The sequence below is a fragment of the Halichoeres trimaculatus genome, unplaced genomic scaffold (genome assembly GCF_033239565.1).
Source record: "Halichoeres trimaculatus isolate MK-OKI-2021-1 unplaced genomic scaffold, fHalTri1.1 fHalTri1_scaffold_10, whole genome shotgun sequence".
Classification (NCBI taxonomy): Eukaryota; Metazoa; Chordata; class Actinopteri; order Labriformes; family Labridae; genus Halichoeres; species Halichoeres trimaculatus.
The window spans coordinates 8,794,739-8,819,437 of record NW_027437187.1 but is presented as its reverse complement, the minus strand read 5'-3'; the positions used below and the strand labels follow the sequence as shown (position 1 = coordinate 8,819,437).

The window sequence follows — 24,699 nt, the reverse complement described above, 5'->3', positions numbered from 1 at the left end:
TACAGCTGGATTTATTCACACAAAAATTAACTTTTATCCCAGATATGTAAAAATGAAATCAGACGTGCATTCATCTGAAGTCGTGCTCACTTTCTTACTCGCAGCAGCTTCAGTCTCACACAGAAATAGCTCAGCGTGTACGGAGAAATATCAGAGCAGACAGGCAGGGAGCCTCCCTCACAGCAGATATTTGGAGTTGAGCAAAAACTGTCCCACATTCAGCCACACTGAAGGATCTGATGTGACACTTCTGAAGTGGTAAATATCTTTCAGCAAAAGAAGCTGTAACTACATCTAAAAATATCACAGCAGAAGTTAAAATCATTCATTGTGGTAATTTTGCATATTTTGTGTCTGCACGCCACACAACCCAACTTCAAGTGTTTCACAAAGCAAGCTAATGATTAGGTCAACCTTTAACCTGAACATTTATACACTATAAATTTTAATGTGTTGTGGCTATCTGGAACAAGCAGGACCTCACAAGTGCAGAATTGAGCATCATGTTGATCCAAAATCATTTACACTGGGAAGAGAGAGCCACAGGAGAAATCACAGGGAGCGTCAACAAAATGACTTGAGATGAACTGAAGCAACATCCTGATAAAGAGGGAAAGACTAAAAACATAGAGGATAAATTAACCCAGGTGTGAGACAACACACAGGTGACACTAAAGAGAGCAAACAAACAGGAATTTAGATTGAAGAGGTTTGTTTTCCACAACAGTGACCACAGATAAAGATATGCTTAAAAACCATAAAGTAAAATAAAAGCTGATCCAAACTGTTGTTTTCATGTTTGAGAGTGCAGAGGAGCAAGAAGCTAAAGTGCAGGGCTCTGATAAAAACCTCAACTCACATCAAATGTATTTGTACTCAGCAGCCGCTTTATTGGGAACACCTGTTCAACTGCTCGTTAACTCAAAATTCAAATCAGCCAATCACATGACGGGAACTCAATGCATGGGGAAGATGATCCGCTGCAGTTCAAACTGAGCATCAGAAAGAGGAAGAAAGGTGGTTTAAGCGACTCTGAACGTGGCATGGTTGTTGGTCTGAGTGTTTTACAAACTGCTGATCTACTGGGATTTTAACCCACAACCATCTCTAGGGTTTACAGAGAATGGTCCCAAAAAGAGAAAATATCCAGTGAGCAGCAGTTCTGTGGGTCAAAATGTCTTGTTGATTCCAGAGGTCAGAGGAGAATGGACAGACTGGTTGGAGCTGATAGAAAGACAACAGTAACTCAGATAACCACTGGTTACAACCGAGGTCTGCAGAAGAGCATCTCTGAACAAACAACACGTCCAACCTTGAGGCAGATGGGCTACAGCAGCAGAAGACCACACCAGGTGCCCCCTTGTCAGCTAAGAACAGGAAACTGAGGCTACAATTCACACAGCAACACCAAAACTGGACGATAGAAGATTGGAAAAACGTTGCCTGGTCTGATGAGTCTGGATTTCTGCTCCACATTCAGATTGTCCACTCAGTATTTGGTGCAGGTTACATGAAAGCACTAACAAGCTCTCATGGTTGTGAGGTGATAAGATACTGTACAAATAAATATCACAGTGTTACCATAGACATGAATAAATAAAGCACACCTGAAGAGTCTCTGCTTTCTGACCTCAAATTAAGAGAGCACAGAGCAGCCAAACATTTGGGATTACATTTTCACTACCTAAACTTGTAAGTATGAACGTTGAAAAATTTAGTGACCAAACGTTTTACCTGACCGAACGAATGTCACACAGGCCTCTGCTTAGTCAAATTTGTGAACGCCTCTACATTAAGAGAGGACTGGCTCTGCTGGCTTCCTGTCACAGGTGTGTTTGTACAAGGCTGTGCCTTCGAGTCAAACTGGAGACTGAAACACAAACTTGTCATGTGAAATGTAAAGACATCCTGGTTTATTACAGCTGCACGAATCAGCTGCTGTTACAGACAGGAGGCTGTTTTTCCTGCGGCCTTCAGATATGAATATGATAACTGATTTCTACATGTGGTGTATGTGTTTCTGTGCTCACTTGCTTTGGGCCAACTTGTGGATGGTCTTTGTCACTATAGGAGTCAGCGCCACCTTGAATTTATTTAACCTTTAATCTTCATTTAATCTCAAAACCAAACTAATACAGAGATCTGTGTCAGGAACCAGGGAAAAAACTAAAGAGGAGGACCCAAATGTATGTAGTAGACACTGCCTACTACATACTGCTTTCATAAGCAGTATGTAGTATGACTGTTCAGTTGGGTTAATTTTGTAGTATGCTACGCTGGTCTTCAGTTCAAAGAAAACGAAGTTGGCTACGGCTGATTTTTTTTCCAAAAAAAACTTTATTGAAAATGTACAAAATAAACAAACCACGAGTAACTTATCTGCAAATATATTGCCAGAGAGAGCATTTTATATTAACTTTCAGTGGTGGAGATGATGAGGATTTGAAGATAAAAAAGAAATGGCTCTCATATTTATATTCCTCTGCTACTCCGGTTGTTGTTGCTCCGCTCTCTGCCATTTTCACTTCTGATATGGGACCAGGCGCATTGCATTGTGGGTAACAGTAGGCGATGCAGACTGGTCCGATGCATACTGTGGATTTTTCCCGATTCAGTACGTCATCCGGGTGTTTTTCTCATACTACAACTCTGACATTTGTTCGCATACTGCATACTGTATACTACATTTTGGTCAAATCAGTAGGCACTGCTAGTATAGTATGCAAATTCAAAAACGGCCTTTATATTGACTGGGGAGTGATCAGCACAGGTGTGAAACAAGACACAGGTCAAACACATGAGGAGCAATCAACAAGGAGGGAAACACAAGGAAAACCAAACCAAACACAGAGAAGTTCAAGACAGAAACTATATACATTAAAGACACTGAAACACTAGAAATAATCATAAAAAGACAAACACATGACAATAACCAAATCAAGACCACATGAAGCACGAACTAAAGACAACAACAAGAGACACAGACATTCCACAAGAATAACAAAGATTAACACAGAGACACTGGACAAGAACCAAATCAAAACCACAAGGAGACAAACCAAGAAACACAAAACCACACAGAAACACAAGAAGACCAAAACACAAGAAAACCTAGAAAAACCCGAACCAAAAACCCAAACCATGACAATCTGCACCTTTTGAAACTTTAAAAACATGTTACAGAGAGGATTTTATGAAAGGCCTGTGAAATCAGTGTCCTCACAGCGCCGCCTGAACATGCATAATTAGTTCCCACTCACATAGCTGAACATGAGGTCAATACCAACAACAACAGTGGACTACTCATCTGTGTTTGTGCTCTGTGTGGCTCTACTGAGTTCCTCCTGACTAAGTCGACAGTTTCCCAGCCGAGTGTTCGCCACGATCTTCTCGCCTGTTTGTACTCACTCTTTTGTTAAACTGTGAGTTCAGAGAGTGACTCTCAATGGGAAGGCACGTGATATTCTTCTGTGGTTATTCTCCACTAAGTTATACCACCAACCAGCCTGCTCTAATATGCATACTCCAGCATTTTCAGTCATTGATTTGTCATGTGAATGTATATTCCCTTCAAAACCCAAGGAAAATACTTTTTTTTGTCTTTATGAGGCTGTTTCTTATTATACAAGGCCTTAGAAATGGCAGCACTGTGTCCTGAAAGTTAAGTTTAGTCCCTCCACATAATGGGGAGTTCTGGACTGGGGTCCTGCTTAACATTATTCCACTTATTTCATACTTACAAACTCAAAATACGAAAATGATGGCTAAAAAAAAAAATTCAAAGATTATTCTACCAATCCAAAATGATTTATATATACAACAATGCAAAAAAACACACACCAGTGGTTCCACATCAGTTGGCGTTCGGAGGTAATGGATTAGTTTCTGCCTGTTGTGGTTGATTTAACTTTAAGTTGTCCATAAACACTTCTGCTATCATCACTACGCTCATGGTTCAAGTATCTTTGTAAGAATTGGTAGCCTAAAGTTTGTCTCACCCGCTCTTGTTGTCACTCAGATTGATGGACAGGATCCAGAAGGAAAATATCCTTGTTGTTTAGCCTGCAGAGTTAGCATGCTAACCCAAACTAACGTCCAGCCACATTGTTAACCTATGTGATGCTAACAGCTTTACTTCACCTTAGGTCTAACAAGAACAAGAGGAAGCTAAAACTGCTGAGCTCTTTACTGAAGATTTAGAGTTAATTACTGTACATCAGGGGTTTTAAGAGTTTTTTACCAATTGGAATCAAGTATTCAAGACAGTCAGATGATCAGTGAGAAAACTAGGCAATATACTCGTTTATTTGTGTAAATGAACATACATATACTTGACTTCTACTCACCAGGATGGTAATAAAAGCAGTTTCACTATCAGCTTGAGTTTCCATTCAAAACCTGTTTCATCAAAATTATCTGACCTTCTTTCTCTATAAAGATTTTTTATAGAGTCGTCTGAAGCTCTCCAAGCGACAGTATAGTTCCAGAGCCAGCAGGCTTACAATAACACCAAGGCCTTATACACATGATACAATAAGTGCTTTAGGACAACATGGTTTGAATGGCCTGTGTGGCAGTGTCTTTAGACTTGAGGTTGACACCGAATCAGCACATACTTGTTCGAGGCTCCGTGGTGGAGACATCAAGATAGAAATTTTCTACATCCTGTGGTTTAAATTATTTCGCACTCTACAGAAGCTCATAAGGGTCAAGAATCTATTAAATAAGGAAAGAATGCCTTTACCTATTCCTGTGTATTCTCTAGGGGATATAAGAAAAATCTGGGACCTTTGCTGAGCAAGAATGGATACTGTCAGTGTGGCTTTATAGTTAAGGGTGAGGAGTCTTGCAAGGAAAACCTTCCTGCAGTAACGCAATTATGAAAAATTTAGATTTTAAACCATGATGCTAACATTAACAAGCTTCCATATCCTTCACTGAGTCATTACTGATATTTGAAAATTTAGGATTTATCTGCTTAGTGTACAATACACAAGCAACACAACATCAAACCTTAGTGAGGAAGTACCGAGTAACCATGAACGAGAAATACAGAGGCATCATCAAGAGTTACTGGTCAAGATCCAGCTGCTGTTAGTGGATTAAAAAACAACCTTGTTTCAGCTGAATTATTCCTGCACCCTGAGGTGCTAAGGTGCTGTACAAAAGAGAAATAGTCTGGTTGTCTGCTTTGAAAAAAAGAAGAAAAACAAGAAGAAAAGAAACAGTTCCAGTTTTTACAGAGTAGAAGGTGTGTGCCTTGAGGAAATCCTTTCACACACTCATGCAAAGCATCTGTGGACCTGAGCTCAGTGTTCCCAGGAACTTATTTCACTGTTTGACTCTGAGACCATGCTGACACACACTCTCCTGCTTTACAAGTGAATTCTCTGGTATTTTTGACTTTATTTGACTGTACAGCAGAAGAGAGCAAGGATACAGAGAGAGCAGGAGCTGGGGCCAACATACCCAACAGGGCGGAGACTGGAAGCCAAACTAGAACCCACTTTGGTCGTCCTGTGTTTGGGTGGTTTAAATGCTGAGTCAGACACTGGGCGTACAGACTGTCAAGCCTCATGTTTTGTCTCATCTAAACCTCCTCAAATATTTTTTTTTATGACTCCATCTACAGAAACTGTATTAAAAGACAAAAAAGAGAAAAAATTGTGGAAACCTCCTTTCTGGTCTCATGAGATTGTGTTCACTATTTTCACCTCTAGTCTAAGAATAAATACAAAGAGAAAAACTCAGTGATGAGCAAACATAGAATAGCTTATGTTTAAATGAGGAAGTCTAAAGTCTGGTGAGAAATTTAGTCCTTCAAAGAGTACTTGTGGCTTTTTTTTCTCCTCCTTCTCTTGAGCTCGGTAATCAGAAGGTGGATTTCCTGTGCAGTCAGTCAGCAGTGAGACTTTTACCTTATAGGGATGTAACTGAGAAGAGGGTTAGCTGGCACACTGAAGAGAAAAGAGGAACTAAGATGCTGTCAAGTCTCAACTTGCTGACAGCTGAACTGGTGTAAAGTAGAGAACAGTTCATAGTGATCAAGCCAAGTCTCCCTGCGTGTAAGAACGCTCAAGTGATTGTGAAACATGTGTGTCACATAGCTGTGTCTGTACCTGCATGAAACACAGATAAGTCAACTGAGAATAAAGAGAACACAGGGGAGAAGGATGGAGGCAGGCCTCATCACGCCAAGGATAAAAGATAACCGTAACCCTGATCACACTTTTTGGTTAACCACATATCCGGGAAGTTAACAGTGAAATGTTAAATCTGTATTAAACATTTGATGACAAACATTACCTGACTCACCTTACATTATCACTCCAGGTTTATCTCTACTGTCAGCTCAAGTTTGAAGTTTGGCTATTTTATATCCAATATTTTACATTCTCAGCGATCTATGCATAGACTTGAATTTAAATCCATGTATGGACTACACCTTTCACCAGCAACTACATTTTGGGTTCAGTAGGTAATAAATAAAACTATTTCAAAATGAATGATTTTGAAATAGTCTCACTTTTAAGTATTTCTTCGTGATTCACAATTTAAAATGAGATTATTAGCCGCAGAGTTTTTATTTCTAACTGCTATTTCTCAATATCTGTGGATGGGTCACACACGTCCTCTCTTGACCAAAAATCCCTTACTTAATAACATTATGCCTGTTTAGCATTAAAGATGCTCTGAGGAGGATCTGCTTCGCCACCTTCTGGCCTGGAGTCTCCGCACACTGTCGTAAAGATGTGACTTATAACTGGGCGTGTGTTTGTTTTGGAACAAATTTTCTTTGTTCAAGTCAACTTTTTTTACAAGACACAAGGCCATAAGGTAAGATATTTATTAGTACAAGTACGTAGTGCTGTTGTTTGAAACGTGACAAGCAAATAATATTATAAATTTGTACCGTACGTCAGTCGCCGGCTATATGTAGCGCTACTAGCAGCCCAGTGCTATGACATATCTGTAGGCTAACGTTACAACAAGCAAACTGTCAGTTCGTACAGTAGTTTAGTAGCTGTCTATGTTTAGCGCAGCTGACAGCCTGTGCTCTAAGACATGTCTGTAATGTGTATCGTTAGTAAATCCTGGTTAGCTATGTCCTACCAGTCATCTACCAATCAGAGCTAATGTAACCTCACTCTTCATTTTATTGATAGACTCTCAAGTAAAATGCAACAGTTTTTCTGCAGTGGTCTGTTCAAACTTGGTCTGATCTCAATTTAATTCCAAAATAAACACGCACCTTGCTAAAAGTAATTTACGACTGTGTGAAGACTCCGGGCCAGAAGGTGGCAAAGGAGTGCACTCAAAACAGATCCTCGTAGCATCTTTAAGTGTTTGTTTTGAGTTCATCATCAGGGGGGAAAGTTGTTTTCCTCCTGCAGAACAAAGTTGTTGTTTGTTCAGTCACATTTACAGCTTAAATATACTTTCCCACCGTAGGGGAGATTTTATTCTATTATAAGACATATCTTTGTTAAATTCATCATATGTCACCTTGCAATGTGCTTGTTTTTTACTCAGAGCATCTCTTTAAATACTATATGGATAAAAGTAAGTAACACAACACTTATACTGTTAAAAAGATATTCTGATCACAACTTTACCTGTAGTGATGTGCCTGTGTTAGCTCTAGACGCTAGTTTAGCAGCCACTGGCTGGTGGCAGTAAGCTAGTTTCCAACGTTGGTAACATCACTCAATTTGTATGATTAAGTGTTGTTTGCTCCTCCTTTACTGTATTATGTATGTGTACACTGGTTTTCTTTTCTATATGTTTTTTTTCACATGACACAATATCATTAGGCTATTTCATTTTATCTTTGTGTTACAGCATTGGTGACATTGATTCATCACTGATATCCAGTTTACACCCCTGGGTCTACTTGGTGTGGACAGATGGCAGCACGTCACCCACACACTCAGCTGTGCAGCTGTGGGTGCACCCACTCTACCACACGACTTCATTACAATGCAACACACCCAGCTCAGTGCACTCACAAACAGTCTCATGCCCTTAAAAGGCATGTTTAATTGCCTGCTGTTTCTGCAGAGGGTACTGGCATCCCTTCTGCTGCTCCTGTGCAGACTCTACTGGTGAAGCAAGGAAATTACAGTTCCTCTTTAGGTCACTGTAAATTGCAAGGTGTAGCCTACTGTAGAGTTCAGTTAAAGTTCTGTTAATTTTGTCTATAATTAAACAAGGTCTAGGATAAAATAGGTAAGGTTTGTTGAGTTTTTTATTTCTCTCCAGTCCAATAAAAGTAAAATGATTTTTTTTTTTTTTTGCCTGTCCAGCATAGCAGCTGTGTCGTCAGTTTCAATTTCCTGCCGTTAGTTTAATGTTTTTCAGTCACTTTTACTGGATAGCTAACCCCTTCACACAGGATTCATCTTGGTGTGTGTGGATTTTTATATATATATATATATATATATATATATATATATATATATATATATATATATATATATATATATATATATATATATATATATATATATATATATATATATATATATATATACTTATTTCCCGAAAATACAAATTTCACGACAAAACTGGAGATCATAAAACTCAAGTTTTACTGGAGACAGTCAAATCTATGGATTTTTCAACTTAAATAAAAGTTTTACCAAATATTATAAATATAGTTTTTCACTCACTATTACTTACAATAACTTTCAATGGGCACAATTTGACACAAAAGAACTCAAGATGTTAATTGGCATTCATAAATGGATTAATGAGTTATTCCGAACTCCAGATTTTTTTTTAGGAATAACTTAGAAAACCGGAACAGAAAAACACAATCCTGAATCATCTACCCAGTATAACTTTGGTTAAATAGGCTATTAATAGATTCTTCGCAGCGTCCCCGTTGTTTGTGGTTTAATGATCTTGAATGCATCAAAGACCACACGCCTGGATGTAAAAAAGCACAAGTGTCAGTAGATGGACAATAAAAATGTTAAGTGTGTCAAATACCACCATCACCACTTGCTTATACTGATTAGATGATTTAAATCGTAAATAACACAACATAATATAGACTACAAAAACCTTTGTACCTGAATGATGGCCACAAAATATCCCGCCTCTTGCTATCAGGGACCAATCACAATGCAGTACATAGAAGTTTCCTGCGTACGATTGGCCAGTGTAAACGTCATAATTAAAACCCGGAAGTTTACATATCTACAGGATGGAAACGTTAGCTGCAGCTTTTTGAAAGGTTAGCGGTTCATAGACAGAATTTAACAAACATTTCATCAGAAAAATATATACGATAAACACAAACATGTTTGTTTCGTAGTGGTCATATGCTTGCTGTATTCTTTGGTGATGCTTTTCGTTGTTTCAATGATTTTCATCGTTTGAACTGTACTCTGATGTTTTACCTGACCTAGAGCTTTAAAGGTTTAGATCGAATACAGGAAGTGCATTAATTGGCTGGAATTAAGTGATATCGCCCGTTTTGATTACGAAAATCTACACTACACCTACACTGTTTTGGGTATGCTCCAGCTCTTATAGGAGGCTTAAAGTACATACCAAGCTATCTCCAACAGAATGATAAAATGAGTTGATTTAAAAAAAAAAAAAAATCTTTGAAACAGACTCATCTATGCCTCAATTCATCTTAAAGCTGGACTGTCATCAATTAAAGGGGTCTGACGATATGTTATATGGCGTATATCTTTTAACACATGCTCACATAAAAACTTAATATGATAGAATATGGAAGCCTTATATGTTTTATTGACTTACACCAGGTTACTATAACCTGTATCCCTAGAGTTTGAAAAGAAATGCTAAATTTAAATTAAGCCCAACAACTGACATGGGCTTAAATGAGCTCATGAGAGTGGACAACAGTAGTATGACATTTGATGGTCTGTTTTATTAAGTGAGCAGTTCATTGGTTTGGTTTTACACATTGCTAGGAGATGCCACCACCACAGCACGACCAAAATCGCAGGGTGGTTAGATTACGAAAAATAGGCAGAAAAAGCCAAGATCAAAAGAAAAGGACAATCAATTATTTGAAAAGGCTAGAGGCTTCCATAAAAAAAATAACCAAAGGACTGGGCTGGTTGAAAAATTTTGAGATGGCAGACCGGTTCAAGAAATATGAAGTCATAAATCTCATTCTGGTTGTGCTACAGTACACATTAAGCCATAATCTCAAAGGATCTCCATCTTAATGCTTTTACTCTATGTGTGTTTTTCCTCTGTTATTTGTGGACTTGCAGTGCACCATGGGTAATACAGAAAGTGTAGTAGTGCAGAAGCGGCTGGCCCGCTTCCGCCCAGAGGAACGTCCTGTGATCGAGGGCGTCTTTGACAAGCTTCACGGTGGTGTTGGGGGTGCGGCAGGATCCTCAGGGAAGACACCAGCAGGGAAGGTTCTAACTCTGGAGATGCTGCAGGTAAGACTGTAGTCATATTTATAAAGGTGTGTCACCCCAACAGCTCCAAGGCAAAGTAATGTCACCAAAATGTTGAAAGTACTTGCCTGATCACAAAGTTTCAAGAGTATTAGTGTATCTGATCATTAGATGCAAATTTATTTCTCGAGACTCTGAAAAGGCATTACGTTTCAAACTTTAAGCAGGAAACTGCTGTATGCATAGTTCTTGAAGGTGCCATATTGTACCCATTTTCAACTACTTCTGCAGTCCACTGTCTGCTCTATGTGAAAATGGCCTTAAACATATATGAATCAAGCACCTGGAGAGGTTTTGGACATAGATCCTTTCAGGCTTTCTCAATGTTGTCAGTTTTTGGTCTGTGTCTCCTTGTCACTACACCAACCCCTTTTCAGGGTGTGTTTTCCTGAGAACAACAAAAGTGGACTTCTCAAAACTGTGGCTCTGAGAGTGTGACTCTTTTAAACACTCGCTTCGATGACATTTTTTGAAGTGGCTTTTTGTTGTATCTTTCCTGTTCAATTTCTTGGTCTCAGTTAATGATTTGAATGTCCAAAGATTTACATAAACACACTGAATAAACTTGGGAAATAGTTTTAAGAGATTTCTTTCCCCCTCTTTTTATCATCTCCTTTAAAAAGCAGCAATCAAAACCCTGCAAAATCATCAAATTGATCAGACTGTTCAGTGTGGAGACAATCATTCACACTTTTTGGACATGGTTTCATCTTATGTCAAATGAGTCCAGGTCATTTTTCAAATTTACTTTGTGTTTGATCTTTAATCTGCTAATGTTTCCCAGCATTACTCAAGTATTTCATAAACTTAAAATCCTTTTTAAGTGCATCTTGGTTTTCAGGTTCATACTTGCAAACTCATAAATCTGCTTTGTTTGATGACATCCAGTATATTCTGCCAGTACTTTTTTTTTCTTTCAGTGTGTGTGTGTGTGTGTGTGTGTGTGTGTGTGTGTGTGTGTGTGTGTGTGTGTGTGTGTGTGTGTGTGTGTGTGTGTGTGTGTGTGTGTGTGTACGTGTGTGTGTGCTTGATGATGAACACTGCATTTTCTCTCCTTCAGTCCTCAATGGGCAGCCTGGCTCCAGAGTCCATGGTGAGGAGGGTCCACCAGTGTCTGTGCAGTATTAACCCTGAAAACGCAGCAGCACCCAGGGCCTCTGTGAAGACCAGCCCCCCTGCTGCTCCTGGCGCTGGTCGAGAGCAGCTGGTCATTTTCCTGGCTGACACTCTGCGAGGCACTGCGGAGGAAAGAGCTCCTCTCGTCATGGCCATGTCTCAGCGAGCAGCAGGTGTGACGACTGTCACATGTGAGCAGGTAGCAGAGGTGAGGAAATTAGACATGAAAGAGGAAATAATGCAGTAAATCAGAGGTAGTTTTCCAGTCACACCATCTTTCTCTCTCTGTTTCTCTTCTCTGGCAGTTCTTACAAGACCTGATTTCTGCTGCAGTTCAGATTCTGGTCCACAGAGGGCGTCTGCAGGGCTGGCAGCCTGAGAGAATGGGTGATTGCTCTCTGGGTGTCAAACTCCTGGCAGAGCAGCTGTGTTCTGAGCTGAAACCCTCAGGTAAACAGGTGGTCTGAGGTGTTTAAGAACACTTTAGAAGTAAGGAAATGTGACGGTTGATTTGTCTCTCCTCTTCCCCCCTGTCTGCTCCTCAGATCAGGGGGTTTGTGATGTTCCCTGCCTGGAGGATTGGATCTTCAGAGTATCTCAGGTGTCACTGTACCTGGAGATGCTGGTAGCTGAAGGTCTGAATGTGTCCCTGAGTGGCAGGCCAGCCCCCACCCTGCTGCCCCCCTGTAGAGAGACACCCTGGAAGGATCTGAGGTGTCTGCTGGACCTTCCTACCCTCATGTTTCTGGCACCACAGGTCAGAATAGAAACTATTACAAGAAACATGTTGTAAATTTAACTCCTTTAAGTTTGTTCAAAATCTGAAAAAGCTGAACATGACTCATCTTTTTCTACAACATATGGGATCAAATGTCATACCTCAGTATTCCTTAAACACAGTCAAATTTTTGAGGCAACCCTAGATTCTCCTAAACCTCTTCTTACCTGAGAAAGTAATAATCAGTCCCATTCTAACAATACGACCTGTAAAAGTTAGATACCTTTGTAAACACAGCACAATCTACCTGTTTGTTTTCTATCTGGACCTGCTCTTGGGACTTTTGGAGATGTTTGCTGACACTTCTGTTGTTTCATAAAAGTCACGAAAGACGCTGTTTCATCCCAAAAATGTACATCAACCACACTCAGGCAGGGCTGCCGCTTAGAGCAGCTCTGGTTTTCTACAACTCAAAGTCGTAAAGTTGGTTGTTAAAGCACAATAATTCTTGTGCACCCACTTTCTCTGTGTCATGATCTCCAGTTGCCGGACAGCTACAGCGCCCCCTGGAGGCTGGTGTTTTCTACAAGGCTGCATGGAGAGAGCTTCACCAGGATGGTGTCCGGCCTGATGAAGCGTGGGCCCACACTGCTGCTTCTCAAGGACACAAAGGGACACATCTTTGGGGGCTTCGCCTCACACGCTTGGGAGGTCAAACCCCAGTTCCAGGGTGAGAAAAGCCCTTCACTGTTTCACCACATTTAGACTTGTAACCTAGTTATTGACCAACAGCTACCTCAAATACAGGCAGCATATGTTTCACTCAGGCTGCATGCAGAGCGCTGAATGTGTTACGAGTGAGTGTTTAGTGTTTGGTCAGTGACAGATGTAACATTGGTGTAAAATCCTGTGGTGGACAGTACTTTCACCTTGTTGTGGGTCAGATCAGGTTTGATGAGATAAAAACGACTCACAGAGGAAGTAATACCACTTGTTTGAATAATGTGGCTTATTACTTGACTTCTCTGGCACATCTGTATTATTTGTATGTGATTTGTGTGTGTTTTATGTGTGTGTAGGCGACTCCAGATGCTTCCTGTTCACAGTGTTCCCCACACTGAGAGTTTATACAGCAACAGGATACAACCAACACTTCATGTACCTCAACCAGAACCAGCAGACCATGCCCAACGGACTGGTGAGGCTGTGCTCATCAGATAAAGGAGACATAAGACATCAAAGCTAGTGTTACGTTTCATTGGTCTTATTTGGTCAGCTGTTTGAGCACAAACAAAGTGGAATGGAAAAAATATAAAAATAGAAGTTTCTGAGAAGAGATTTAAGGAGAAATTTAATGATGTTAAACCTGCTGGAGATGTTCTCACAGCATCAAACAGTGGACAGACACAGAGGAGAGCACAGTTTTTATTTTAAATTGGCTCTAAAATGAGAAAGATTTCTGTTTCACAGTTTTATAATTGATTTAAGTCGATGCTAACACTCCTAAACATGTTTATCACTCTGCTCTTTTTATTTTTACTTGTTGATGGTGACTCTAAGTGTTTCTAAAATTTGAGGAGAGAGTCTAACAGTAATTCTCAAAGTAGGTTTATCATTTATCACCTGCATGTCCTCAATTTATTATATATTTTTTTATATATATTTTTCAGGGTATGGGTGGTCAGCACGGATACTTTGGTCTGTGGCTGGACAGTGATTTTGGCCGTGGTCACAGCCGAGCACGGCCGAAGTGCACCACCTACGGCAGCCCTCAGCTCTCTAGAGAAGAAGACTTCACACTGGACTCCATGGAGGTTTGGGCAGTTGGAAAACCCCCAGAACCAGAGGAGGTGAGTGGAGGAACTTTTGTCAGGTTTGCTTTGATCAGTTGTTGGCATTTTACTCCAGTGTAAGCGTCATGAAGACAGAGAGAAGATGTAGAGGATACGAAGGCTGGGTGAGTGTGACACTCATCCAAGGTCAGACTGAGGGTACGGCAGTTTTGTGGGATGGCTGCTCTTTGAATATTTGGTTTTAATCCTGTATTTACATTTGTCTTTCAGGGGGAGGAGGCAGATGGCAAGAAGAGTGTCTTGGATGCAGATCCTGAAGCCCAAGCTTTGATGGAAATGACGGGGAAGACTCTGCACAGTCAGGGCCTGAGGGAACCAGAGGAGGACTAGTAAGAGTGACGGACCAACATGAAGACTGACATTAACAAATTGACTGGACTGAAGCTGCGCCTGGTTCAGAGAAGATCTCGATCAGACACAGCTGGTACTCTTTACATCTGACTGAAAGTCTTCAGTACTTGTGGGGATGAGAGTTTCCCTGGTGTTTATACCAACCAGCTGCTCGCTGAGTTAGTTACCATCAATGATGCTTTTAGCAGTTCTATTCTGACCACAGATTTGATCATTTCAATAACAGGCAGACACAAGTGTTAATTAGAGTCAAATTTTCTCCAGGAAAGGTGGAGGAGCCAGGCTCTCCCCCAGCAGCAGCAGAAGCAGCAGGAGCCCTGATTTTCCAGTGTGCAGTGTTTGTGTCCTGAAAACTGTGCAAAGACAATTTTCTCATTTTATCAACCTGTGACCGAAATCTTCTGCTCGGGGTCTCTACTCAAAGATTAACTCGTCCTCACTAAACACTCTTATGCATAACACATTTCCTTTGAGTCATAGTTCAGTGGAGAAATGGTTCCTCTTAAACAAATTTCATGTCTGTGAGTGAAAACCAACCAGTTGTTTTTAATACTGCAGTAAGAGTCTGATCTGAGCCTGTTACTCAGTGTCTCCACCTGTTAAATTACCTGTAAATGTGACTTTTGACAGTATACTTCAGAAGAGGTGTGACTGAAAGGCTGAATAATGATTCAGGAATTCAACAGCACAATATAAAGACTCTAAATTCAGGGGTGTATCTTTGCTTTACTGCTGTGGAGATTACTTCATGAAAATAAAAGAGAAAACTTTTGCACCTAAGCTGGTGCATGTCTCAGGTCTCTGTTATGAGCCTGTCAGAGCAGGTTAAATCAGATCTAAAATGTTGGAGATCGAGCTTCGTGCATAAGTTAAAACGAGCCTCAGACGTTTATTTTAAATTGAACTGCATTGTGTTGTGTCAGGTATTTCACCTTGGTTATCATTTGGGTTAGACTAAGAAAGCTCAAAACATGTTTTTCTATCAAATTTATGAAAACCTGAGGGCAAGCTTAAAAAAATAATAATTGAAGAAGATTCTCAAACTGCTTTTCTTTTTTTAATCACCTCCTGAAACATAAAGAATGAGTTCAGAGGCATTCACCACATCAAACTGCTTTTTCTCCCATTTTTGTGCACCAGTGCTACAAAAAACATGAAATCCAAGCAAGTGTTTTTTTTTGTGTTTCTTTTTTTTGTTTGTTTCTTTTTTAGTAAAATTTTCTTATTAGAGTTAATACAAGCCACATTCACCCAACAAGTCCAGAAAAAAAAATCTTATTTTAAAATATTAAAAGGCAACAATGAAGTTTAAATTGCTTTAAGTGAGTAAAGAAAAATCTGCCAACATGGGAAGAAAAATTTGCTCGTTTTGCTTCTTGTGTTATGACATTACTCTTATTTTAAGAAATTTGTCAGTTTTTTTTTTTTTACCCCATTGGCAGATCTTTTTCAACTCTTAACCACATATTAAGGCATCAAATTTTCTATTTTAATATCTTGAAATATGACACTTTTCTGGACTTGCCAGAAAATGCAGCTCACATGTAGTCACTAAGAATAATACATAAGACTGAGTTCAGTTTTTGTGGTGTACAAAACCTGTGAACAGCGACAGAGTGGGATCAACCTCACAGACTAATGCAGAGCTGATATCTGAACCCAGGCTCTCATGTGAAGGTATCAGGGATTATTGAAGTTCTGTTTAGACATCTCTACAATGGAAGACAGAGAAGAAAACATTTGCTCTTCCAATAATAACATTTTTTATTTAAAAAAAAAAAAGTCTTGGAGATGACTGAGAACATCCTCTTTGTGTGTGCGTGTGTGTGTTTGCTCAGTGAATAAACCTTTGCGTGGCTGGGAGATTAGATTAAAAGTCTCAGCTTGTCTCCTGTGTTGTGTTTCCTGGTTTGGTGAACTTTGGTAATAAGCTCAGTGTCTCTTTGTGTGCTCATGTAAAGCTTGGTAATGTCACCATAAACAGATCTACACAGAGAGATCTATAACCACATTAATAAAACATTAATCTCCCAGGCTGTTCACCCCCACCAGCTCTCATGCTTTACTAACATGCAAATAACTGTGGCAGGTTACACATGCAAATCATCTCTATAACTTTACAGCAGCTCACACAGTGCATGAGGAACACAGCTCCAGAGAGACATGTTTTAATTTTCTTCTTCTGCTTCATCTCATTTTGCTGGACTTCACAGTTTCTCTCTCCAACATCCTGCCTTTTTACGGTGATAACACTCTAAACTTAGTCTAAACTGTAAGTGCAGTCATCTGATTGAACTTCCGGCTGGTCCTGCATAGAGAAGGAAGGAGAGAAACAGGAAGAAATGAAAGGGCATAAAAATGTGAGAATGAAAGGGGGAGGAGAGTGTTATGTTTGAATTTGTAAGGGTCCTGAAAGAGGCACAGTCAAGGTCTGCTCCTGCTCCTGAAACTCTGCTGTGTAACAACACTAGAACTCAAGTCCCCTGAAATGATATAAATACAATAACAGGAATAAAACATCAGAAAAATGAGAACAGGTAAAAAGCTTTACGGCTCCTGCAGTGCTGTAACTGGAGTCCTTAAAGACGGGCAGCATAGAGAAAGCTGCAGGGAGGTGAAAGGACTGTGGACTCTATCGTAAGTGTCTTTCCAAAAAAGTCAGGATCTTCCTCCAGGAATCTTCCTGTGCAGCAGCATGTGGAGCGCAGTGACCTCCCCACTCAGCGTACACTGCAGGAGGAGAAACACACTTTCAGCTTAACACACACACATTCTTCATATCACAACAAATAATCTCAAATAAACATGTCTCACAGTTGGGCTTACATTTTCTTGGTTTGACCTTGAATAGCGGCCGCCGTGCATTGGGCGCATAAGGTGGTTCAATCAGGTGACCAGCACCAGGGTATGACAGGCAGGTGAACAGATGGGATTTACCTGCAGCCTTCAAGGTCTTCTCAATCTAATGAGGAATAAATCAACACAAACAGAAAAACATAAACAACAGGATGAGTGAGCTAAAGGCCAGTTTAGGAATACTAAGCTGCAGAAACAAGTAACAATTAAGCAGCACCCTCTGGTCTAAGAATCGGAGACAATGCTGAAGTGCTAAAATCTGTTCCTCGGGTGTCCGCTTGAGGCTGGCTCCAGAAGTACTTGAAGTCACTTAAACACCAAGACAAAAAAGCTGTTTTCACAGCCATAAAAAAAAAAAAACTATTTACAGCCTGGTACAAAAAAGTCTCCCACCTGAGCCACTAATTTCATTATTGGTGTACACTGTATGGGGGAGAATTGGACTGTTAGTGTGGAGACTTAAAGCACGCCCCTCTTCCAATATAGCCACGCCAGCCAATTTGCCTCAAAAATCTGTTTCTGAAACAGACAGGTGACATCAAGGAGACTACATCAATTTGTTATAGTCTATGGTAATAATCCATTCAATCATAAGCTTGACTTGGAGTACTCAGAACTATTAAGCTGCTATACTTCCTGTTCATTGTTTATTTCAGTGACACCCTTGGCCTGAATCTGTAATGTTTTCCTGTGATTAAGACTCTGTTTCCCATAAGCACTATCACCCACTGTCATAAAGATGTGACTTGTACCAAAGCGTGTGTCTGTTTTGGAGCTGATCTTCTTTTTAACTCTACTTTTCTTTGTTCAAGACAGTTTTTCCCTGGATGCAAAGTGATGAGGTAATGTAGTCATTTGTAGTTGCGTGGTGCTGTTGTTTGAAACATGTCAACAACGAAACTTTGTAAACTTAGTTTGGTGTCCAGGAGGTGAGCAGACTTTCTACTACTTGCCCGGTGCTCTGAGATGTGTTCATGACATGTAACTGTTAGTGAATCCTGGTTATGTCCCACCAGTGCTCATCTACCAACTCCAACCTCACCAATGTAACCTCACTCATCATTTTATTGATAGACTCTCAAGTTAGAACAGACCACTGCAGAATAACTGCTGACTGTAGGTTGGAATGGACATTAGCACAAACAGTTTAGCTCCTGTTTTATCACACACTCCATCATTCTCCTGCTTCCTGCTTTCTTCTGCTCTGACCTTTTTCTTTTTCACAGTCCAGCTCCAATGTCCACTATCACTACAAAACAAAACCTAGAAATTCACATATCTGTCAAGAAAGGGAATTTTAGTCTATGCGTCTTAAATGGATTCATGTTCTCCCATGAAAGACCGACTGCAGATACAGAGAAAAAACATATAGAAATAATCAGTTCTGGCACTGATAACCTCATTGTGGATTATGAACAGGTAAATAAACTGAAATGAGGAGATTTTAAGATCACTTATGAAGCCTTCACAGGGCCTCTAAAGAACACTCATTGATGAAGATCATTTGTAATGTTGTAGAACTCAAAATAACTCAACCTACCAGGTCTGCGTTCTCTTTGCTTGGAACACTTTGGTCATCTTGGCTCATAATGTACATCATTGGACACTCCAGATCCTCAATCTGTAAACGTAAACATCCTCTCACGACGAGAAACACACTGCTGCAAATTGGTTTGATATAACCTAATGTGTGCGTATGTATGTTTTCATTCTGTGTGTTGTGGTGCTTTAAAGATTCAGAGAGGCTGTTGGGTTGTTGGTATCACCTTCAATTTGCTCTCAGGACTCATGTTGGCAGGAAGGAAGACACTTTTGAAAGTAACCTGGTCTGGACTATCATACGTCCAGTATACCTGAGCACTTAAAGAAAAATTGATTGAAAAAAATTAAACAAACGTGTTTTTTTTTTTAGTCTTTGGCAAAGTCAATGTCCTATGAATGCTGATAGTCATGAACAGCGGTCTGCAACCTTTATTTTCAAAGGAGCCATTTTGCCTCAGCTCATCTTGTTTAAAGTCATTCTGGAGCCACTAAATCTACTGTGATCGACTGTAAAAAATTCTTTACCAAGTAAAAATCTAGTGTATGATTATCTAAAAAAGAAGTTTTTTGTGTGTATAAAATTGTCTTAGTTTTTTTCGAATAAATTTACTAATTTTACAAAAAAAAAGTGTAATGCCATTATTCATAATTTTATGATATTATAGTGCAACTTAAAACAACTTTTAAACTAAAATAATTAAAAAAAAAAAAAAAGAAATTTAAAAAATTTGCAAAAACCCACAAAAAATTGAAACTTCAAAAAATTTACCAAAATTTCATAAATTCGTAAAAAATAAAATATACATATATTAAAAATTGTAAAATTAAAAAATGCATTTTTTGTCAATTCATGATTTTATTCAGTGTCAATGTCTTTTATTCATCTATGCCCTCTGTAAGAAAATTAGAAAAGAAAATATTTCAATAATATTTTTTAAAGGCTACAAGGAGCCACTGCAAAAGAGTCAAAGAGCCACATGAGGCTTCATTAGCCACAAGTTGCAGACCCTAGGTCATGACTGAAGCTAGAGCCTTATGATATGCTTCAGCTTGAACAACCACGTACCTGTTCTCTTCTTCTCCAACTCCATCTGGAAACGTGAAGGTGCTTCCAACTGGGCTGTTAATAAAAATCAAACAAGCTGGCTAGAAAGGAGAATCAAAGGTCAGTGCAATCTTTCTAGACTTCATGTAAGTCATTATTAACATTCTTTAACAAGGCATAATTGTTTAACATATTAATTTCATATCAGCTTAAAAACAGCTGTGTTTTAATCATCATTTAAGATAATAAACAGAGAGGCCTCCCTGACATACTTTGAGACCTAGTTGAGTAGCAATTCGTAGGGCAAGTAAACCTCCAAAGCAGAGCCCAATGATCCCAACTCTGTCAGCACAGACCTGGTGATGATCTCGAAGCAGCTGAAATGCAGCCTGTTAGCACACATCCATCATATTAGAATATAAAAGAAAGAAAACAATACATGAGATGTTAACTTTTTTAAAGGGATAGTTTGGTATTTTTGAAGCAATGTCACTAGAATTACTGGTTCCTTTTAAGTGTTAAACCAACAATTAATGCCAGTCAGCTTGGCCCCTTCAAAGCTTTGAAAGAAATACAAACAAATTTAAAGGTTAAATTTGGTAGAAAACCTCTCAAAAAGAAAATGTTCAGATGGTTTTCACATTTCTATGTTGCCACAAGGCCCCGCAGGGTGACGAGATAACAACAGTTTTGGTGGCGGCAGATTCATTTCTGAAGCAGAAAATATGTGCCCTTCTCTGGTAACTCTTATTTTGGGTTCATCTAAAGGGGTCAATAGTGTTTGTTGTCTGCTGTGTAATAAAAGGGCTGAGCAAACGAGCATTTACCAGCCTCATGTAATTCTGCTGAAAAAAACAACAACAATCCCTTTGATTGGAACTATGACGGATGCAAGTACATCAAGAAGAAAACTGCACCTTTCTGACCTTGAAATAAGAATCACCGACATTCACTCTGTGTTTTGGACCAGGTAAGTCTTCATGCCCTATGTAGGCGAGAGACAAGCTAACATAGCCCCTGGATGCTAACAAGGCCGAGCGATACTCAACCAGTCCTCCACCCATTCCCCACAAGTCCAAGATGGCGGGAAATGGTCCTGGGCCTGCAGGGCATTAGTATAACAGGTACTGTTCAGAAGACACACTTTACATCCTGCAGTGCAACAATTCATCACATCTTGAGCTCACCTGGTGGTAAAAACAATGTTCCCACAACCCCATCCTGTCGAATCTGAACTCTCTGTACACCTGGTGCCATGTACCAGCGCTCAGCAGAGACCTCAGCCAGCTCGGTGCTCTGACCCTTGCTAGGTGAAACATGGCCCTCCAATAATGACACATGCACCACGTAAGGGGTCTCTACATTTGTTTTCCTCAGCCTCAAGAAGAAAGCAGATTTTAGTCAACGAACAATGATTGGTAACCATTTCCTTCAAACTTTGTCTTTATACACACCTGGGGTTTCTGGGATACACTGGCTTTACGTACCTTAATCCTTCTCTTTCTCCAGGAGCTGGCTGCAGACTCCAAAACAATCCCATTGGTTCACAGCCCAAAAAAGAACCCCCAACTGAATTATCTCTGGTCACTGCTCAGACAGAAACCACTTAGTTGGGAGACAAAGTTACCAAATGCAGTAATTAAAAACAAAGGAAGCATTTCACAGGAATAGGATATACGTGTGAGAATTTATAAAACCTACTGTCGATGGTGCCATCTTCCTTTGCAACATAATGGCTGAATGACTCCCAAAGGTCACCATCCTCGCACAACATTTGTGTGCACACAGTGACTGGACGGTTTGGGGGTAGAAAACATCCTCTAATGTTGATCTGTTCATCTATAAGTGCACGGACAGGTGAGGCTGTCAGCAGGGGTGCTGGTCTACTGCTGCTCATCCACAGTGCTCCACCTAAAGCCAGAAACAGGTAATGCACTTTAAAGAATAATAAAGGAAGCTCTTATGGTAAATTCAAAGGTCTTCCAAGAGTACCTTCACTCGGAGAAGGGAACAGTGGTGTTAATTTTCAAAAAGCTCCCAGCTCGACTTTCATCACTTGGTAAACTTGTAAAGTTGTGGGCTGCACAGCTCCTGTCCCTTCTGTAGCTTGACTAACAGGATGGACAACAATGCTAATGCTAATACTGTGCATACACTTCTGCTTAAGGGCCTACAGCGCTGGGCTCACTCCTGAAGGGTTTTTATGTATAGTGCTGTGAAAAGATATTATCTTTTCCCCTTTCTGGTGAAGACTGTGACAGATTTATGGTCTGTATTACAGACCAAGAGATAAAAACAACACATACTTTCTTACACCGTCAATTCAGTCCAGTTCTGCCAGTTCTGCTAGACTAGGTGCCTGATATCCAACTATATGAATTTCCACTATGGAAATCAGGAAAGATACTGAAGTAACCAAACAAATCTACTTTTGGAACCCCTCTGTCGGGGTACCAAGAAGACTTATCAGGCCTTAGAGGGTGGAGCTGAAAAAAAAAAACTGCACAATTTGTAAAGAGAAATCCAAATGCTGTCACCAAGATGTCCATCAAAAGGGAGCCTGCAGCTGATTGGCTGACATCTGTGGTCCAATGATCAGGTGAACTAATGTAGAGGAGGAGAAGAACACACTACTCATGCTAAAATCACAACAAATCCCTCCACAGGTTGGTCCTTCAGGTCAATAACTCCTCAGAAAAATATAAATTTAGGATGCAGATAGCCTAGGTTGGGCCCCATGAAGTTCACCCTTGAGCAGGTGGCCCAGGATTGAGTCCAGCCTGTGGAGCTGACGCCTTTTTCCATCTACAGTCAGCTCAAATGTGAGCCTAAACCTGATCCTGATCAGAACAAGCCGTCCTGCAATCCAGACACTTCATAGTGGACTCTTTGAACTTACAGCAGGCTGTGACTTGATGCAGGGAGCATCTACAAAAGCCAAAATAAAAACAAAGAGGAAACTCAAATATTCGCGAACTTCAACCTAAATATGTGCTTTTCTCATATTTACGCTCTCCTGTTGGTTAGACTTCAACTGTCAGCACAGGAAGAGCTGTTCAGACTGCACCTGGAGCTAATATCTGACCGACATCTTCTCAACCTCCCTCTGGTCCCAGTCCCTAACTTTATATTTCATCGATATCTGCTCCACTCACCATTGTCATGATGTTTTTTTTCCTCCTCCTGTTCCCTCCTTCTCTCTTCGGCCTCAAAATGATAATTCCTCTTCATTTGTTGCACAGTAATAATGCAAACCACACACAGTGGAATATAGAGAGAACGTTGAGGGGTTGGGTCCCTTTAAGGAGGTGTTCTACTGTCAATGCAAACCTTGAGATTTTGAGCCACCGCTGAGTTCTGGGCCTCTTCACAGCCCAGGGCTCAAGCTGCCTTTGACTGTTGACCAGCGTTATGTTTACATATATGCTTAAGCTTCTGTTAACCTTTTAACATTAAAGCTGCAGTGTTCTTAACAAACTAAGACAGAGGCTTGGCTTACACTGACAAAAAGGGTTTTACAGTAATCAAGACTTACTGAGATAAAAGCATAACCCTTTGAAAACCATTTAACAGCGAGCAGGATTTGACACCACCTGCAGTTGGGAAAAGCTTGATCTTAAAATGGAGGTTGCCTTATTTTAAAATTATGTTTTATCATTACCTCAGATATTTTTACAGGGGGTTTCTGAACTGTTTTTGAGGCTCCAAAACTTTCTGTCTTGCTTCCTTTGAGCTCCACAGTTGAGCTCCAGCTAATCATTGGGAACTTTACACATCCCAGCTACACTCAAAAACCATAACTTGTTGGATGAATGTGATTTTACCATTGTACCTACATTCAGGGTGGGATTTGTTAAAAAAAAAAAATTGAGAGGGGAATTTAAAAATAAATCATGAAAAATCAACCAATCAACAGGCCTGATTCTCTTTTGAGTTAGTGGTGGGCCTAATTACATTTCAAACAGTCATCTTTAATGCAGCCAAAATAAAACATTTAATTTTCTTGACAGCCACACCTGGGTTGTAGGAGATGGCCCAATGAAGTTTCAGGACCATGGATAAGGGCCAATTATGCCAATGTGGCAGAGGGTTTAAGGTGAACAAGCAACTCAGTCAGAGTGAAGAACGTAACATAAAACCAAATCCTTTAGGATTTCACATCATGTCAAAATAATTCAGCTGATTCAATTAAGTGTACTACTACGGCTACTAAACTACTTAAAAATCTGACAGTGTTTACTTGTTGGCATGCTAGCTTAAAGATAGGTTGCAAAACGGGGCTATCAATAGTGCTACATAAGGCTGGCCACTACAACATTTGATATATATTTATCTATTTCTCTCTCTCTCTCTCTCTCTTTCTCTCTCTCTATATATATATGTATACAAACCTATTTGGGATCAGTAGGACACAATACGTGTAAAACCTGAACCTTGTTTCTGAACAGTAGTTTTGAAATAATAATAATAATAATAATAATAATTATTATTATTATTATTATTATTATTATTATTATTATTATTATTATTATTATTATTATTATCAGGGCTTGACATTAACACCGGCCAACCGGCCAAATGCGGGTGGATTTCTGCAGTGGCTGGTAACACCGCTGCTCCCACTGGCCACTTTGGCAGGTTGAATTTTATCTCAAACATGGAGCAGAGAGAAGCAAAAAGATGACTCTGATGATGAAAGCTCTGAGGAAATTTAATTTACCTCTCCTTCATTGTCATTCTCATAAAAAAGAAATGCTTTTC

General features: G+C 39.8%; 2 protein-coding genes across 2 annotated transcripts; one reads left to right on the top strand and one right to left on the bottom strand.

Moving 5' to 3' along the window:
- The first annotated feature begins 9,188 nt into the window (after window positions 1-9,188).
- meak7 (MTOR associated protein, eak-7 homolog) lies at window positions 9,189-16,539 on the top strand. Its single transcript, XM_074676688.1, has 9 exons — window positions 9,189-9,241; window positions 10,263-10,439; window positions 11,518-11,781; window positions 11,879-12,023; window positions 12,119-12,330; window positions 12,835-13,021; window positions 13,371-13,489; window positions 13,962-14,141; window positions 14,355-16,539. The coding sequence occupies exons 2-9, from the start codon at window positions 10,269-10,271 to the stop codon at window positions 14,472-14,474; spliced, it is 1,398 nt and encodes a 465-aa protein (XP_074532789.1). The 5' UTR covers window positions 9,189-9,241; window positions 10,263-10,268; the 3' UTR covers window positions 14,475-16,539.
- A 588-nt stretch (window positions 16,540-17,127) lies between these two features.
- Window positions 17,128-23,994, bottom strand: LOC141796201 (bile acid-CoA:amino acid N-acyltransferase-like). Its single transcript, XM_074677189.1, has 11 exons — window positions 23,955-23,994; window positions 21,640-21,873; window positions 21,426-21,525; window positions 21,126-21,316; window positions 20,865-21,040; window positions 20,211-20,327; window positions 19,960-20,039; window positions 19,118-19,211; window positions 18,892-18,972; window positions 17,310-17,457; window positions 17,128-17,225 (listed from the first exon to the last, which is right to left on the bottom strand). The coding sequence occupies exons 1-11, from the start codon at window positions 23,992-23,994 to the stop codon at window positions 17,128-17,130; spliced, it is 1,359 nt and encodes a 452-aa protein (XP_074533290.1).
- Between the last annotated feature and the right edge of the window lie 705 nt (window positions 23,995-24,699).

Bases quoted from the DNA above. Each gene is read 5' to 3' on its own strand.
- LOC141796201 (XM_074677189.1), bottom strand. From the start codon at position 23,994: ATGGTCCTGAAACTTCATTGGGCCATCTCCTACAACCCAG. The intron at 20,040-20,210 runs GTATGTCAGGGA...TCTCCTTTCTAG, and splicing joins CTACTCAACTAGGTCTCAAA to CCAGCTTGTTTGATTTTTAT. The intron at 18,973-19,117 runs GTGATACCAACA...TTACGTTTACAG, and splicing joins GTCCTGAGAGCAAATTGAAG to ATTGAGGATCTGGAGTGTCC.
- meak7 (XM_074676688.1), top strand. From the start codon at position 10,269: ATGGGTAATACAGAAAGTGTAGTAGTGCAGAAGCGGCTGGCCCGCTTC. The intron at 13,022-13,370 runs GTGAGAAAAGCC...ATGTGTGTGTAG, and splicing joins GGTCAAACCCCAGTTCCAGG to GCGACTCCAGATGCTTCCTG. The intron at 14,142-14,354 runs GTGAGTGGAGGA...TTTGTCTTTCAG, and splicing joins AACCCCCAGAACCAGAGGAG to GGGGAGGAGGCAGATGGCAA.